Source organism: Heptranchias perlo, chromosome 4 (assembly GCF_035084215.1).
Source record: "Heptranchias perlo isolate sHepPer1 chromosome 4, sHepPer1.hap1, whole genome shotgun sequence".
NCBI classification, from domain to species: Eukaryota; Metazoa; Chordata; class Chondrichthyes; order Hexanchiformes; family Hexanchidae; genus Heptranchias; species Heptranchias perlo.
Genome location: NC_090328.1, coordinates 97,012,841 through 97,026,782, shown reverse-complemented (window position 1 = coordinate 97,026,782; position 13,942 = coordinate 97,012,841). Strand labels below are relative to the sequence as shown.

Genomic DNA, 13,942 nt, shown 5'->3' with positions numbered 1-13,942 from the left:
CCATGTTCATCCAAGTGACAATTAATTTTGTCCTTGATTATGATCTCTAGATGTTTCCCCACCACCGATGATGGGCTGAACGGCCTGTAGTTACCTGGTTTATCTCTTTTCCCTTTTTTTGAACAGGGTTGTAACATTTGCAAACCTCCAATCCTCTGGCACCATTCCCATATCCAAGGAAGATTGAAAGATTGTGGCCAGAGCCTCCGCAATTTCCACCCTTTCTTCCCTCAGCAACCTAGGATGCATCCTGTCCGGACCGGGTGACTTTTCTACTTTGAGTGCTGCCTCCAAATGTAATGTTTGAGCCCTGCTGCAGTTTGTTGTTTTTTCCCCCCTTGTTTTTGTGTTGTTTTATCAAAAGGAAACAGAGAAGTGATCTTGACACATTGTAAGTTAAAGGAGCACACACACAGTGACAGATTTGTGAGTGACGCTGCCCATCCTGGATGCCGTTAACTGACCATGCAGGTTGTATTACAGTGCTTTGAGGACATGAAGGTTTTCAATTGCAAGCTACAGCTGTATTATGTGCCCCATGTTTATGCATGGTCAACAGTGGAAGAGATGTAAGGGCAGTGTGACAGCTTGGCATGGGCTAGCAGTGAATTTGCAGCAGGTTGGGGGGGGTTTGAGGTATTGAGTTTATGGATCAAGTGCTAATGTATCCCGGGGGTCAATATGCAAACTGCACAAACTCGCTAGCTGGAACAGCCAGCTGTGTGAATATATAATAACACTTGCGTTTGTATAGCATCTTATCAAGTCAACATGCCTTTAAGAACTTTATAATAAATCAATTACTTGTGAAATTCAGTAACTGTTATTCCAGCAGATGCAGCAGCCATTTTGCACAGAGAAGGATTCCATAAACAGCAATGTGATAAATGACCAGTTGATATGCTGATAGGGTGAGATAAAGTAGGGTGGGAGGAGGCTCATGTGGAGCATAAATAAAGGCATAGACCGGTTGGGCCGAATGGCCTGTTTCTGTGTGGTAATTTTGATGTAATTCTATATAATGATCGGCCTTTTGGTGGTGTTGGTTGAGGGATGAATGTTGACCAGGTCACTGGGAGATCTCCCCTGCTCTTCTTTGCATTGTGCTCTGGGATCTTTAATGTTTAACTGACCAGGAAGACAAGGCTTCAGTTTAATATCTCATCCAAAAGACAGCACCTGTACCAATGCAACACTCCCTCAGTACCCCCTCAACCTCCACCAACACATACACATACAGTAACACTTCCCAGAACTGAATGTATTCAGTTGATAACGTGTCTCTCCACAGTGGGAATCACATCTACCAAGGACTTGCCGCAGGCGTTGCAGTGAATGAAAATGGAAGGGGCCAAATATTAGGTCAGTATGCAGCTTTACAACATGCAAAGTATTGGGCTTTTTAACCAAAGACATAACTATTTAAATTGCAGCACTCTGTAAGGATATTGCGTATCTTGCTGTTCTATCTATCAATTACAACTCGTTGCACAAAAAAATGTTCCCTCATGTCGCCTCTGGCTCTTTTGCCGATCACCTTAAACCTGTATCCTCTGGTTACGGACTCTTCTGCCATTGGAAACAGTTTCTCCTTATTTACTCTGTCAAAACGTTTCGTGATTTTGAACATCTCTATCAAATCTCCACTTAACCTTCTCTGTTCTAAGGAGAACAACCCCGACTTCTGCATTCTCTCCACATAACTGAAATCCCTCATCCCTCATCCCTGCCACCATTCTAGTAAATCTCTCCTGCACCCTCTCTAAGGCCTTGACATCCTTCCTAAAGTGTGGTGCTCAGAATTGAACACAATACTCCAGGTGAGGCCCAACCAATGTTTGATAAAGGTTTAGCATAACTTCCTTGCTTTTGTACTCTGTGCCTCTATTAATGAAGCCCAGGATCCCATATGCTTTTTTTAACAGCCTTCTCAATTTGCCCCGCCACCTTCAAAGATTTATGTGCGTCGCTGGGTCTCTCTGTTCCCGCACCCCCTTTAAAATTGTACCATTTAGTTTATATTGCCTCTCCTTATTCTTCCTACCAAAATGCATTTCTTCACACTTCTCTGTGTTAAATTTCATCTGCAGGGTGTCTGCCCATTTCACCAGTCTGTCTATATCCTCCTGAAATCTGTTACTACCCTCCACATTTACTACATTTCCGAGTTTCGTGTCATCTGCAAACTTTGAAATTGTACCCTCTATACCCAAATCCAGGTCATTAATATATATCAAAAAGAGCAATGGTCTAAATACCAACATCTGGAGAACACCACTGTATACTTCCCTCCAGTCTGAAAAACAACTGTTCACCACTACTCTCTGCTTTCTGTCCCCTAGCCAATTTTATATCCACGCTGCCACTGTCCCTTTAATCCCACGGGCTTTAATTTTGTTAACAAGTCTATTATGTGGTACTTTATCGAATGCCTTTTGAAAGTTCATATACACATCAACCGCACTACCCTCATCAACCCTCTCCGTTACTTCATCATAGAACTCAATCAAGTTAGTCAAACACGATTTTCCTTTAACAAATCCGTGCTGACATTCAATTATTAGCCCAAGCTTTTCCAATTAATTTTGTCCCGGATTATTGTCTCTAATAGTTTCCCCACCACCGACATTAGGCTGACTGGCCTGTAATTGCTGGGTTTATCCCTCTCCCCTTTTTTGAACAGGGGTGTAACATTTGCAATCCTCCAGTCGTCTGACACTATCCCCATATCTAAGAAGGATTGGAAGATTGTGGCCAGAGCCTCCACAATTTCCACGCTTACTTCCCTCTAACCTAGGATGCATCCCATCTGGACCAGGTGACTTTTCTATGTTGAGTACTGCCAATCCTTTAAGTATCACCTCTTTATCTATTTTATCCTATCCAACATTGCTGCGCCTTCCACCTTTACTTCTACAGTGGCAACATCCTCTTGTCTAGTGAAGATAGATGCAAAGTATTCATTTAGTGCCTCAACCATTCCTTCTGTCTCCACAAGAAGATCTCCTTTTTTGTCCCTAATCAGTCCCACGCTTCCTTTGACTACCCTTTTATAATTATATGTTTATAAAAGACTTTTGGGTTCCCTTTTATGTTAGCTGCTAATCTATTCTCATACTCTCTCTTTGCCCCTCTTATTCCCTTTTTTAGATCTCCTCTGTACTTTCTGTATTCAGCCTGGTCTCTACCGTATTATGAACCCTACCTTCATAAAAAGCCTCCTTTTTCTGTTTCATTTTAATCTATATCTTTAGTCATCCAGGGAGCTCTAGCTTTGGATGCCCTTCCTTTCCCCCTCATAGGGATGAGTCTACTCTGTACCCGAACCAACTCCTCCTTGAAGGCCTCCCATTGTTCAATTACTGTTTTGCCTGCCAATTTTTGATTCCAATCCATCTGGGCAGGATCCCTTTTTAACTGACTGAAATTTGCCCTCCTCCAGGTAAGCATTTTCACATTTGATTGTTCCTTGTCCTTTTCCATAACTATTCTAAACTAATATTATGATTACTGTTCTCCAAATGCTCTCCCACTGAAACATGCTACACCTCCCCCATTTCATTCCCCAGACCTAGATCCAGCACTGTTTCCTTCCTGGTTGGGCTGGAAACACACTGTTCCAGAAAGTTCTCTTGTACACATTTCAGGAATTCCTCCCCCTCTTTGCCCTTTATGCTGTTATTATCTCAGTCTAAATTGGGATAATTGAAGTGCCCCATTATCACTACTCTATAGTTCTTGCATCTTTCTGTAATTTGCCTACAAATGTTCTCCTCTATCTCCTTACCCCTATTTAGTGGCTTATAATATACACCCAGTAGCGTAATAGCTCCTCTATTATTCTTTAATTCTAACCAAATAGATTCTATCTTTGACCCCAAAACTACATCATCCCTTTCCGGTGCTATAATAGTTTCTTCGTTCAATACTGCCACCTTCCCTCCTCCCCCCACTTTCTTTCCTTCCCTATCTTTCCTGAATACCTTATAGTCAGAAATATTAAGTTCCCAATCCTCCACTTCTTTGACCCAGATCTCTATTATTGCCACTATATTATAGTCCCTTGTGGCGACTTGAGCCTGCAGCTCACCAACCTTATTTACCACGCTACGTGCATTTACGCATATATACTCCAATCTCATCTTAGATTGCCTCGCATTTGTCCCCCATCTGATCCCTCCTATTTTTGAACTACTCTTTACTCTAGTGCTACTTGTCCCTCCCAGTCCTCTGTGCATCTTGTTTCTTCTCTCTAATGTTTCATCCTGGTGGCCATCCCCCTGCCAAATTAGTTTAAACCTTTCCCCACAGTGCTAGTTAACCTCCCCATGAGGACATTGGTCCCAGCTCTGTTGAGGTGCAACCTGTCCATCTTGGACAGATCCCTCCTGCCCTAGAACTGGTCCCAATGCCCCAGGAATCTGAAGCCCTCCCTCCTGCACCATTGCTCCAGCCATGGATTTATCTGTTTTATCCTACTATTCCTGTATTCACTAGCATGTGGCACTGGGAGTAATCCAGCGATTACTACCTTTGAAGTCCTGCTTTTTAACTTCCTCCCTAGTTCTTAAAACTCTGACCCTTTTCCTTCCTATGCCATTGGTTTCCACATGGACCACAACTTCTGGCTGTTCCCCTCTCTTTTCCCCCCCTCCCCCCCCGCCCCAAACTGTTCTGCACACTCTCAGTGATGGTCTTTACCCTGGCACCAGAGAGGCAACACACCATGCGGGACTCAAGTCAGCGGTTGCAGAAACGCCTGTCTATTCCCCCGACTATCGAATCCCCTATAACAATTGCCCACTGTGCAGCTGAGTCTCCCACGGTGCTGTGGATTTGCTCCTGACTCCACTCCCCTGAGGTGTCAACACTCTCACTGGTATTCAACACTGAATATTGGTTTGTGAGTGCCGCACTCCAGGGGACTCCTGCACTTGCGTGCATGTTCCTCCTAGATTGTGTCCATGGTTTGATCAAATAGTTGGAGATTGGAGCTCTTCCGTTAATGGAAGTACAGAAATAATTGGAGTTCTTAGAACTGTTAGCAGAAGTACAGAAATAATTAGAGCTCACAGAATGCTGGACGTATACTGTCTTGATGTGGTGGTTACTGCAGGACCATTAATTAAGTGATCCACAAATTATTCAAGGGATGAAGTGAAAAAGTAACCTGGAGCTGTCTGTCTCATCTTGTTCACTAACTCAGTAGCGGGGGGAACGTCAGTTGTTTTCCTTATTCTGATCCATTGAGAAAACAAGCCTTTGTTACTGTTTTTAAGACAAAACAAGACCCTCCACGAGTAAAACTTGTCGCCAGTGAATATTTCACTTTAAATTGTGGTATAAGGTTTTACCAATATTTGAGTGAATGCCCGTGCCTGGTGTGAAACTGAGCCACACAGATTGGGACAATCCCAGGTCTGTGCTGACATAGCTGATCTACCCTTGGGTAGAGTGGGGGCGGGATCATAGTCTGCAGCTGTTCCCTGTCCAGTACTGCTGCTGGAAAAGTGTAAAGGTGTGGGTGTTGGGTGAGGGCAGGTTTGGGCTCAGCTGTGATGCCCCTTACTGTCAGATAAGCTGACGACATTCACTGTCGAGATCTACAAATGAAGAATTTCTACTTTTGGTTGGTAGAGGGAGGGGGGGGGTGCCTGCAGCTCGTGGCAGCATGTCTGAGTGGTGTTCACAGCCTTCAGAAGAGGAGGGGGGCAGAGTGGAGAAAAGAGGAGACGATTGAAAGCTACCGAGATGGTCGTGGATGTTTAAAATGACAACAGTGCAGTGTTGTACGGGCAGGTACGCACCTCGATCACTGTCCCGTCCCTAACGTAGTTTAATATGCAGCTCACTTTGCAGATTAGCCTGGAATTTCTGCCGAGTTCAACCCTCCCCCCCCCCCCTGCTGGAGATAGAGCGCAAATGGCTAAACACGGCCATTTCTCTAGGGTTTCCACCAAATATCCAATGACTTCAGTCATTTGGTGAGGCACAGCTAAGTTCTTCTCCAACATTTAATTTGGTTTATCATTTCTGGTAGTCTTGTGAATGTCATTGTAATTACATATATTACATTTCAATTTTAGAAAATATTATACGTGAAAATCATTGGGGAGGTGCGGATATTCGGCGAGGAGGGGACCCTATTTTGAGAAACAATCTTATCTGCTATGGTTACTCGGATGGAGTTGTCGTGGGCGAGCGAGGGAAAGGGTTGATAGAAGGGAACACCATATATGGTAAGGAGTGTGGTAGGTTATGTTTCAGCTCATCTTTAAGTTTCTGTGTCCTATGCAATCAAACCTCAAAGTAGCTTTGTGCTTGCTAACTACACTGTTCTGAGTACAGGTTAGTTAAGTATATTGAATTAAGATGTCCTGTGCGATTGATTATGTGGTAAAGATCCCCTTTATGTTGACAGGGGTTTACAGAAGGCAAAATTACATATAATCTATAGCACAGAAATAGGTCATTAGCCCAACTGGTCTATGCCAGCGTTTATACTCCACATGCGCCTCCTCCCATTCGAATTGCCTCTTCCTTCCTTGCCCGTGTACCCCTTTCAGTTGGACAGATTGCTGTTGAAACAGCCATTTTGCAAAACACAATGGTTTCTCTTGTGTTTTGATTTGTTAAACCTCTATTGGGGGCATACCATCCTGGAGTAGTAGAATGCAGCTTCACACTCCTATAATGCCCCACCCTCCCACCCCTGCCGTCCTTCCCCGCCCCCCCCCCCCACCCCACTCCACTGAATTCCCATCTGCATCCATATTATCAGAGGAAGGTACAGAGCAGTTTCTAGGTATTTTACTGTAGGATGGTGAGCCCTTGGGCCACTCTCAAGTAATGAATGGTGTTGAAGTAGCTAAGTTGAAAGAGATCTAGAGGTCTTAGTAAACTCAGCATTCAACATGTCCAACCAGTGCTGAGCAGCAATCAACAGAGCCAATAGGATGTTGAACTACATTGCCAGAACAGTAGAGTACAAGTCAGAGGAGGTAATGATCAAACTGTACAAACCACGCCTTGAGCACTGTGTCCAGTTCTGGTCACTGAGACACAAGACAGATGTTCAACTGCTGGAGGCAGTGCAGAGAAGAGCCGCGAGGCTAATCCTCCACCGTCCATGGTGTGGGTTATGGGGAAAGACTGGAGAAACCTTGGCTTCTCAGCCCGGAAAGGAGGTGTCTGAGAGGTGACCTTATAGAGCTGCACAAGATAATAAACAGCATGGAAAAGGTAGATTTGAGAAATGCTCCAAACTGAATAATGCGAGTAGGAAAATAGGACACAGGTAAAGACAAATTTAGAACTGATGTCAGATGGTTCTTCACACAGTGAGTGATCAACACTTGGAATGACTCACAGGTAGAGTAATGAAGATGAAAACCCTGGGATCATTTAAGAAACAATTGGATGTCATGGTGGGGAGGGGAAAAAGGGAATTGAATATATACTTGAAAAGGAAACATTTGCAAGGCTATGGGGAAGAGCAGGGGGAGTGGGACTAATTGGATAGCTTTTTCAAAGAGCCGGCACAGGCTCGATGGGCCGAATGGTTTCCTTCTGTGCTGTAAAATTCTATGACAGGCTTTCTAGGCAGTTGCTCTAAGATGGGGCAAGAAGCCTTTCTCATCTGTTTTATCTTGTGAACACTAGAAGCTGGTTCAAAAGCAACTTGCCTTGTTTACTTCTCTTGACAAATTAATGACTTGTTTATTGACAGATGGGAACTTGTTGACAGACCCTCGTGGTCTTAATCACATCATCTTCTGCCATTGCGCTGCTGTAATGCATAGGACTGCTGAATGTTCGACAAATGTGTCATTAATTCACAATGACTTCATGTAAACAGCCCCACTGTGATCAATCCAAATTGCACTGCGAATTCCACAGCCGTGATGAGAATGCAGTGCAGTCAGCCTCGCTGATTTAATTTGCATGGTTTCCAAATTAGTCTGTTCTTTTAACAACCTCCCTCACAGCCTTGACAAGGTCAGAGTAGGAAATTAACCGTGGTGATTAGCAGAGCTTTTACGCTTGGAGCTTATAATCATAGTGAATGAAATCTTAACACATTTGAGCACCTATGTCTAATTTCTTTTGATCAGGGAACACTGGCACTTTATTGAACAGATGCTGCTTTTTTGCCTTAAGGTTTGTTTATAAAATGAATGAGGCTTTAAAGGGACATTAGAATTGGATTCCCTTCAGTCTTTTCCACTATTGAAAATCATGCATGCTAATATGTCTGTTTTATTCTATAACTTGATGTGCCATTGCAGTAGAGGGAGTTCCTTGGAGACTTGTGTTCATCCCTTCAGTTTCCTGTAAAGAGGCTGATATTTGAAAACTCTGAATAATCAGTGGTTTTAGTGCATCATATTAACAGTCTATCCTTAAGGTTCATCCTGTGTTAGTCTCATTAACATCCTCTCATTCAGCCAGACTTCAATCGCCCTGTAAAGGTGATGCTTTACTTGCTTACTTTACATACAATGGGTAGGTAGGGGTAAAATCTCCCCTCAATGACACTTCCATAGAGACAGAGAGAAAAGAGCAAAAAAATCAAAAAGGACGAAAGCATCTTGAATAAAGCCGTTCTCTATGTTTTGTGAATCCCGATTAAGAATTTAATTTCATTCATAAATGTCTGTGCAGGTAACAAGGGCTGTGGTGTGTGGGTCATGTCCTCTAGCCTCCCCCACATCGCCAACAACCAGATCAGCCGCAACAATATCTATGGAGTGGCTGTCTTCTGTCGTAAAGATGATGCAAACGACTACCTCAACAACCAAGGAGGCAACGAGAACTTCAATGATGAAGGGGAGATCGTCAATTGGGAAAATGACTTTGACAGTGATGAGGAGAGATGCACGTCGCACAAGCCAATTACCGTGGCACTGATTGAGTTTAACAACATCAATCACAACGGCGGTAAGTGGACGATCAAAGTTATAGCAATTTGTGTAAGTAGCTTGTCGGAGAAGTGTGGCCAATTGGTTTCAAAGGTTGAGTATAAAACGTCTTCAGACATCCTAATGGTCACAAATTAACCTATTGAGTTTCACCTAATGCTCTGCTCTAATCCTCAATCTGATTGCTCATCTTGCCACTTATTCATGTTGTCTCAATGCATCCCTTGTAGGATTGTATCTGCCCCTGCCTCTTATCTCGGAGTACAGGGTGTGTTCGACAGTGCTATTGGATCTTTCATCTTTGGCACTTCTTTAAGGGCTCCCCAAAAGGTTTGTGTCTTTACCATCTCAACATCTCCCTTCTGGATGCTCAACGGTTTCTTCTTTGTGTATGTTCTTATCTTACTGCTTTATATCTACAACTCCTTAGAATCTTTCCATGGAACTATGGCCCACGAGGAGCATTAAGGTGTTTATCTCTTGTGGTATTAATTGTTCCAGAAAAGGTATTAACTTGAATATTTTAAGCAATCTGCTAAATGTGTCTTTCATGGCATAGTTGATGGTTCATAGGGTGTCAAGTGGCTTCCCATCATCTCAGCACTGACTCATAGATACTATAGAACTGACTTCTTGCTCATCCTGTCTCCGCCATCGTTTTAGTAATCGAGGTTGAAAAAGTTATGGCACATTATTGGCGGAATGCCCTCTTAGAGTTTGATTGGCAGCCTGCAAGACCTCCATTAAACCTCAAATGCAGTGTGTTGTCTCCAACAAAGTAATTCACCTGTTGGTAAGCATGAACTGTGCTATGTCTTGAACAGAAGCAAAGCAATTTAAATCCAGTAAATGCTTAACTATATATAAAGTGGTACCCACTGAAAGGCTTTCAAGATACTGTTGATATGGTGTCCAGTATAGTGGATCTGAATGGTTGACTATGGATTGTTGTCTGGGCTGTCACCTTTTGAGTAACCTGCTTTGAAGGCCAAGTGCATTATTGTTGCATTAACGTGCACCGATAGTATGATGTACTGTCTATTTTTTTGTTTTTGGGATGCACTTCTTCACGCTAAGAGTAGTGGAAATCTGGAAGTCTCCCTCCCGAAAGGCTGTGGATACTGGGTCAATTGAAATTTTTAAGACTGAGGTCGATGGAATTTTGTTTGGTAAGGGTATCAAGGGATTATAGATCAACGGCGACTAAATAGAGTTGAGGTACAGATCAGCCATGATCTAATTAAATGGCAGAACAGACTCGAGGGGCTGTATGGCCTTCTCCTGTTCCTATGTGGGTGATGCTGGAAAGACCACATTTATTGCCCATCCCTAGTTGCCCTGAGAAGGTGGTGGTGGGCCTTCTTGAACCGCTGCAGTCGTTGTGGTGATGGTGCTCCCACCATGGTGTAATTGGAATTATCAGAGCATTTAGATAGAACTTCAGCTTTAATGCCATCAGGTTGGTTATAGAAAGAGCTTATTATTTGCACACCCAGTTATTCTTTACTGTTCCAGCCTGTGCATTTATCACTACTGTAGCTTCATGTGCTGACTGACATCCTTTCTTTTTCCTCTAATTTTTTCTTATCAGCTGCTGGACTCTACATAAAAAGCAGTGAGACACTCAAAATAACAGCTAACGCAGTCCATGCCAACCATGACAATGGGATTGCAGTTTATCAGAGCAGTCAATTCACCCACATCACAAACAACAGCATCACCTGCAACAGTGTAGGTGGTGTTCTCGTAGAAGCAGGATGCAAAGTTGAACTTCGGGGCAATGGTATCTATGACAACAGCAGCCATGGTATCACCTCAAAGGGAGAAGGGACTGTCTTGGAGAATGACATCCTAGGAAACCATGGGTGTGGCCTACAGCTACTCGAGAATGCAGACATGAAGGTGGGTTCTCCAGCCTTTTGTGAATGCAGTGTGTCATCCATCAGAATTTTAATACTTATACTATCCTTAGTGACCGTTCAGGACCAGGCCATTATTTTTAATGAACATACAGTTGGAGTATTTTTTTGTCTAGAGTGTAACCCAGAATGTGCCTCCATCTTTCCATGCTGCTTACTTTGGCTGCATTACATGTCAATGTTTTAAAAAAAAACCCCGGGCCTCGTTATTACTGCAGTAGGTGAGTTATGTACTGACACCAAAACTCTGGTCCCCAGTTAAAATCGGGGCTAATTAATTACTTTTCAAGTGTAATCACTGTTGTTTTGTAGGTAAAGGCAGCAGCCATTTTACACACAAGGTCCCACAAACAACAATGACCAGATAATTTGTTTTTAGTGATGATGGTTAATAGATGTCGGCCAGGACACCAGGAGAACTCCTCAGCTCCTCTTCGAATAGTGCCATCGGATCTTTTACATTCGACTGAAAGGGCAGACGGGGCCTCGGTTTAGCGTTTCATCCGAAAGACGGCACCTCCGACAGTGCAGCACTCCCGCAGTACTGCACTAAAGTGTCAGCCTAGATTATGGTCTGCAGTCCTCGAGTCGGGCTTGAACCCATGCCCACTGGCTCAGAGGCAAGAGTGTTACCATTGAGCCAAGGCTGACATTTGCAGATACTGCTAGAAAAGTGAGATTAGGGGAAAGTGCTGAATGTTGTATACTAACCATTCACAGGAGGCTAAACATTTAGTTAGGGAATGTATGGGTACCAGAGAACAGCGCTGCACAGTCATTGTATAAGGATGTTGAATAGCATCCACTTCCGATATGGTTGTTGAATTTTTATTCTGCATGGAGTCCAGCTTCTCTGTACAGCGCTGCTTTGGAATGACTGCATCTGCCACCTCCTGCCAAACTCACCCACCCTGAGGGAAAAGAACCCACACCAAACACTCAGTTGCTGCAGCCGCAATCAAAAATCAACAACTTACACTTTAAGCTGCTGCTGCCCTTCAAAATCTGGCAGCGGCTTTCAAAATCCTTTCTTCCCTTCCCTCTGCGCTACTTGTACACTGCCCATCTCCAGGTGGGAGTCACACCCAGTGCATAGATGGAAATTGCCAGAACCCCAAAACGCAGGTGGGTGTAAGAATGTTTCATTCATACACCCCACCCGATAGATTTTTGGAGGTGGTGGAATATCTGATTTCTGAAGTAGAAGTAGAGACAGAAACAAACAGGCCTTATTCACCTGCTGAGTGTTCTCAGGGTTGAACCCAAACATTTCTGCAGGACAGACTAAGTTTAATGATTTGTTCATCTGCGATCTGAGCTGTTACTAGGAGATCCAGTTGGAGGCTGTCCTTCTGAGTCAATTGCCATGGAGCTTTGTGTCTCACATTTTCCGATGTGTTCCTGCCTGTTTGATGGTTTGAAAAGTGTCGCTTGTATGTCATGAGGATGTTGCCGAACCTCTACGCTTGCAACATCATCAAACCTAGAACCTCGGGATAAATAAAACCATCTTTCTGGGAATAGTCATCTACTTTTTATAACTGCAGTAAACTGAGATCAAGGCTTTTTCTTGCCAAAAGTTTTTTTTATATATTTGTGTCAGAAACCTGTTGATTTAATGATTTGGAGTTAGAAAGGAAGAAGAGACTTGCATTTATATAGCACCTTTCACAACCTCAGGATGTTCAAAAACGCTTCACAGCTAATTAAGTACTTTTCTGAATGTGGGAAAACATGGCCGCCACATCCCACAAACAGCAATGAAACAGATGACCAGATAATCTGTTTTAGTGATGTTGGTTGAGGGATAAATATTGGCCAGGACGCCAGGAGAACTCCCCTGCTCTTCTTTGGATATTGCCATGGGATCTTTTACGTCCACCTGAGAGGACAGACTCATCCAAAAGACGGCACCTCCAAACATCTATCGGGTGGGGTGTATGAATGAAACATTCTTACACCCACCTGCGTTTTGGGGTTCTGGCAATTTCCATCTATGCACTGGGTGTGACTCCCACCTGGAGATGGGCAGTGTACAAGTAGCGCAGAGGGAAGGGAAGAAAGGATTTTGAAAGCCGCTGCCAGATTTTGAAGGGCAGCAGCAGCTTAAAGTGTAAGTTGTTGATTTTTGATTGCGGCTGCAGCAACTGAGTGTTTGGTGTGGGTTCTTTTCCCTCAGGGTGGGTGAGTTTGGATGTTTAACGTCTCATCCAAAAGACGGCACCTCCGACAATGCAGCACTCCCTCAGTACTGTATTGAAATGTCAGCCTGGATTATGTGCTCAAGTCTCTGGAGTGGGGCTTGAACCCATGACCTTCTAACTCGGAGCCGATCCCTTGGTTGCTACATATATACACGAACTCCAGATTTTCATTTCCCACAATCCTCTCAAGTATTCCATCTGACATTACAGCCAACAATTATTAATTCAAAGTTGCTTTTGGTTTGAAAAAAAATTGATTTATCCATTAGTTTGAATTAAGAAATTGAAAAAAAAAGCGCAAAGGTATTTTTCTTGCTCGATTTCTGTTTGAATGAACATAAATCGATTTAGCAGATAATTTGAATTAAGCAGCTTCGATTTAAGAGGTGTAACGGTTTATCAGGGAAACTTTGTAAATATATCCCAACATTCCAGTGGGGTAGGGGAGAGAACGGTTCATTAGAGATAGGGACGGTCTGTGAGATAACACTTTGATGTGCTTTGCTTCAGGTGACAAAGAACAGAATCCAATCTCTCCATGACTATGGGATTGCAATTTTGGACCAAGCTAAGGGAGCAGTGCAAGAAAATCAAATTTTCAGAGGAAAAATAGGGAAGACCATTTTAGAGAAAACGGAAAACCCAGAAAATTGTACTGTCCAGAGCAATGAAATTTTAGCCTGCAGCAAAAAGTAAGTTCTTGTTTGTAAGCTATTAATAATAGATTTTTTAAAAATTTCCCTTAGGCACAGACATAATGGGCCAAATGGCCTCCTGCTGCGCTGTAATTTCCCCCACCTGCTTATTTTCTCTCTTTTTCCCTTCTCTTCCCCCCACCCCCCCCACAACCTTCTCAAGGACAGGATGGGATGGAGTGGTTAAGACCTTCCATCTCATG

At 43.4% G+C, this 13,942-nt stretch overlaps 1 protein-coding gene across 1 annotated transcript in view; it reads left to right on the top strand.

Moving 5' to 3' along the window:
- The window catches only part of fbxo10 (F-box protein 10), a 66,456-nt gene that overhangs the window by 48,246 nt on the left and 4,268 nt on the right, over nt 1-13,942 (top strand). The window contains exons 6-10 of the mRNA XM_067983356.1: nt 1,292-1,362; nt 6,087-6,239; nt 8,665-8,940; nt 10,513-10,823; nt 13,555-13,736. Of these exons, the coding sequence (XP_067839457.1) occupies nt 1,292-1,362; nt 6,087-6,239; nt 8,665-8,940; nt 10,513-10,823; nt 13,555-13,736 (993 nt within the window). The remainder of the gene's footprint in view (nt 1-1,291; nt 1,363-6,086; nt 6,240-8,664; nt 8,941-10,512; nt 10,824-13,554; nt 13,737-13,942) is intronic.